Source organism: Oncorhynchus masou, chromosome 33 (genome assembly GCF_036934945.1).
Source record: "Oncorhynchus masou masou isolate Uvic2021 chromosome 33, UVic_Omas_1.1, whole genome shotgun sequence".
NCBI lineage: Eukaryota > Metazoa > Chordata > Actinopteri > Salmoniformes > Salmonidae > Oncorhynchus > Oncorhynchus masou.
Genome location: NC_088244.1, coordinates 40,120,739 through 40,124,629, shown reverse-complemented (window position 1 = coordinate 40,124,629; position 3,891 = coordinate 40,120,739). Strand labels below are relative to the sequence as shown.

General features: G+C 41.2%; 1 protein-coding gene across 2 annotated transcripts in view; it reads right to left on the bottom strand.

Moving 5' to 3' along the window:
* Positions 1-909: 909 nt before the first annotated feature.
* ppardb (peroxisome proliferator-activated receptor delta b) overlaps positions 910-3,891 on the bottom strand; it is a 15,863-nt gene continuing 12,881 nt past the window's right edge. For both annotated transcript variants that reach the window (XM_064957685.1, XM_064957684.1), the window contains 2 exons: positions 2,666-2,909; positions 910-2,324 (listed from right to left, as the gene is read on the bottom strand). In XM_064957685.1, coding sequence (XP_064813757.1) covers positions 2,077-2,324; positions 2,666-2,909 — 492 coding nt within the window. In that variant the 3' untranslated portion in view covers positions 910-2,076. The remainder of the gene's footprint in view (positions 2,325-2,665; positions 2,910-3,891) is intronic.

The following is a 3,891-nucleotide window of genomic DNA, read 5'->3' as shown; positions in this document are numbered from 1 at the left end:
ACAGCAGCACCTACTCATTCATGGGTTTTTCTTTAATTGTACTATTTTCTACATTGTAGAATAATAGTGAAGATATCAAAACTATGAAATAACACATGGAATCATGTAGTAACCAAAAAAGTGTAGTGTATGAAATGATAAATCAAATAATATTTTATATTCTTCTAATTAGCCACCGTTTGCTATGATGACAGCTTTGCACTCTTGGCATTATCTCAAACAGCTTCATGAGGAATGCTTTTCCAACAGTCTTGAAGGAGTTTCCACATATGCTGAGCACTTGTTGGCTGCTTTTCCTTCACTCTGCAATCCATCTCATCCCAAACCATCTCAATTTGGTTGAGGTCGGGGGACTGTGGAAGCCAGGTCATCTGATGCAGCACTCCATCACTCTCCTCCTAGGTCAAAAAGCCCTTACACAGCCTGGAGGTGTGTTTTGGGTCATTGTCCTGTTGAAAACAAATGATAGTCCCACTAAGCCCAAACCAGATGGGATGGCATATCACTGCATAATGCTTCGGTTGCCATGCTGGTTAAGTGGGCCCTGAATTCTAAATAAATCACTGAGCACCCAGCAAAGCACCCTCACACCACCACCTCCATGCTTCACGGTTGGAACCACACATGTGGAGCTCATCCGTTCACCTACTCCACGTCTCACAAAGACATGGCGTTTGAAACCAAAAGGACAGATTTCCACCAGTCTAATGTCCATTGCTCGTGTTCTTGCCCCAAGAAAGTATCTTCTTCTTATTGGTATCCTTTAGAAGTGGTTTCTTTGCAGCAATTCGGCCATGAAGGCCTGATTCACACAGTCTGAACAGTTGATGTTGAGATGTGTCTGTTACTTAAAGCATTTATTTGGTCTGCAATCTGAGGTGCAGTTAACTCTAATGAACTACTCTGCACTTGAAGAAACATTCAAAGCTCTTGAAATTTTCCAGATTGACTGACCTTTTATTTACCTGTATTTAACTAGGCAAGTCAGTTAAGAACAAATTCTTATTTTCAACGACGGCCTAGGAACAGTGGGTTAACTGCCTGTTCAAGGTCAGAACGACAGACTTGTACCTTGTCAGCTCGGGGGTTTGAACTTGCAACCTTCCGGTTACTAGTCCAACTCTCTAACCACTACGCTACCCTGCCACCTTCATGTCTTAAAGTAATGATGGACTGTTGTTTCGCTTATTTGAGCTGTTCTTGCCACTCCTACTTTGTCACAACACAACTGATTAGCTAAAACGCATTAAGGAAAGAAATTCCACAAATTAACTTTTAACAAGGCACGCCTGTTAATTGCAATGTATTCCAGGTGAATACCTCATGAAGCTGTTTGAGAGAATGCAAAGAGTGTGCAACGCTGTCAAAGGGTGGCTACTTTGAAGAATCTCAAATTTAAAACATATTTTGATTTGTTTAACACTTTTTTGGTTACTACATGATTCCATGTGTTATTTCATAGTTTTGATGTCTAAACTATTATTCTACAATATAGAAAATAGTACAAATAAAGAAAACCTTGGAATGAGTAGGTGTGTCCAAACATTTGATTGGTATTGTACATTAATATATACATAACATCATTATGTAAACATATTGCTGTCAACAACAGTCAGTATTTGCTCTAAGGGGACACTATTTCCTTTATCAGGGTTTGCTCTAAGGGGACAATAAAGTATTGAATTGAACAGTGTGGCTTTGCTTATGAGGAGGACTAGTACATTAATGTCTTTATAGATCTCCTACAGTAGAGAGTGCAGCAAGGTACGGTCCGATCCTGTTAAATCTGGTTTAGTCCAATTCCTGTAGGAGCAGATGCAGCAAAGTCTAGCCCGAGTTGGTCCGGTTTAGGCCACTGTGTCCAGTCATGTTCTTGTTGAGCTCATGCAGTAGTAGCAGGAGCAATGAGGTCTCAGACTCGGGGTGTGTCCGAAATGACAACCTATTCCTTATGTTGTGCACTACTTTTGAGGAGACGAGTACATGTCCTTGTAGAAATCCTGAACTAGCAGAAGTCCCAGTCCAGTTCAGTCTGGTTTAGCCCAGTCAGTACATGTTCAGTCTGGTTTAGTCCAGTCAGTACATGTCCTTATAGATCTCCTGTAGTAGAGGGTGCAGAGAGGTCTCCGACTCTGTCTTCTTGATCTTCTGCACCAGCAGGGCGTTCTCTGTGACAAGCTGTCTGAGGTCGGCCATCTTGTTCAGCAACTTGGGGAAGAGGTAGAGGGAGTCCTGGTGGTTGGCCTGCAGGTGCTGGTCCAAGGCCTGGAGAATACCGTCCTGACTCTGTTCGACCTGCTTCACGTTCATTAGCCCTGGGCGGTCTGCAGATAGATCGAGAATAGTTAGATGGGTAGACCACAGACGTGACAGAGCTGCCAACTCACAGCACAACCTCACTAAAAGCTTTACGTGACTCCACGCATCCTTTCTCCTCACCTTCTCAACCATATTGGACCATATCTTATTCTCCAATGTGTTTTGCGAAAGAGGTGAGGAGAGAGGATATCAGGAATCGAGGGAAAGATGAATTGAGAAAGAGCTCCCCCTCAACTCCAGACAGGATAATAGCGGCTACGAACAACATTAGAGCCAGGGTTATTTGGGGAGAACAGTACTAATGTCAGAGTTACTGTGATACTACTAGTACAAAAGTATACCATACCTCCACACAGGATGATAATGGCCACAAACAGAGCCAGGTCACTGTCATCCAGCTCCAGAGCATTGAACTTCACAGCAAACTCAAACTTGGGCTCCATGATCTCACTGAAGGGTTTACGGAGGCTCCTCAGGAACTCCCGGGTCACAAAGCCCTTCCCGTTGGCCACCAGGAGGCCATCTTTGTTCATGAGGGAGGGCAGCATGGCGAAGATGGCCTCGTGGACGCCATATTTCAGTAGTGTCACCTGATGGAAGCAGGCAGGTAAATAGGGGAGAAAATAGAATTCAACACCAAAGTAAAAGTGCCATTAACAGCAGTTTGAACAGTTGACAAAAGAAAATGCATGAGGATTTCATCGTATAACTATGGGAGATATTTCTACATTACTGTCAGTACATTTCACTGAGTGTGACAAGAAATTAAGTTGACAATCAATAAGTGAAAAGACAAGGTTGCTTTTTTTAGTTTTTCCCCCCAACATAACATAGGTACAACATATCCCCTTTTTGTATGGGACACTTTTAAAATGTGCCTTGAGAGGCCTTGCAATTCAGTACTCATCTATACAACAAAAGCAATTTAGATCAAGAGTCCATATTAACAAAGGTAATTGAAGGACTAACAGTACAGGTAGATAGCAATAAAAACTGTACCAGAGGCACAGAGTAAATGAGAGGAAAAACAAAAAGAACTGGAGGAACTTATTCAAGAAAGATCCAGTGTAATATATTATAAAAATAGAGCGAACTGGATAGAATATGGGGAAAAATGCACCAAATGATATTTAAAAGAAATCTTCAACATAGAAATGCTACCATTTTTCCAAATTTAAACTTCTTACAAGTGGAGTCACGCATGATACACCGAATGATATTTTGAAAGAGGAAGTACTTCAAGAATGTTTTCATTTCAGTCTCCTCCATCTCCACTAACCGAAGCTAATTATAATATTTTCTCCCCAATTAATAATTTCAAATGAACATCTGTACAGAAAGACTCATGTGAAGGCCAAATTAGAGAAGGAACTTCTTGATGCAATTAAAGCTTTAAGGCTGGGAAAACTCCAGAGGACCATTATTAGCATGTTTTAACAACTCCTATATAAACGGTAGATTATCAGACACACAACAAGAAGGTCTGATTTCATTATTACTAAAACAGGATCCAAATTGTATATATAAAGATCCAGTCCATTAAAAAAATTGGAGGCCTCATAGTTGTGATGC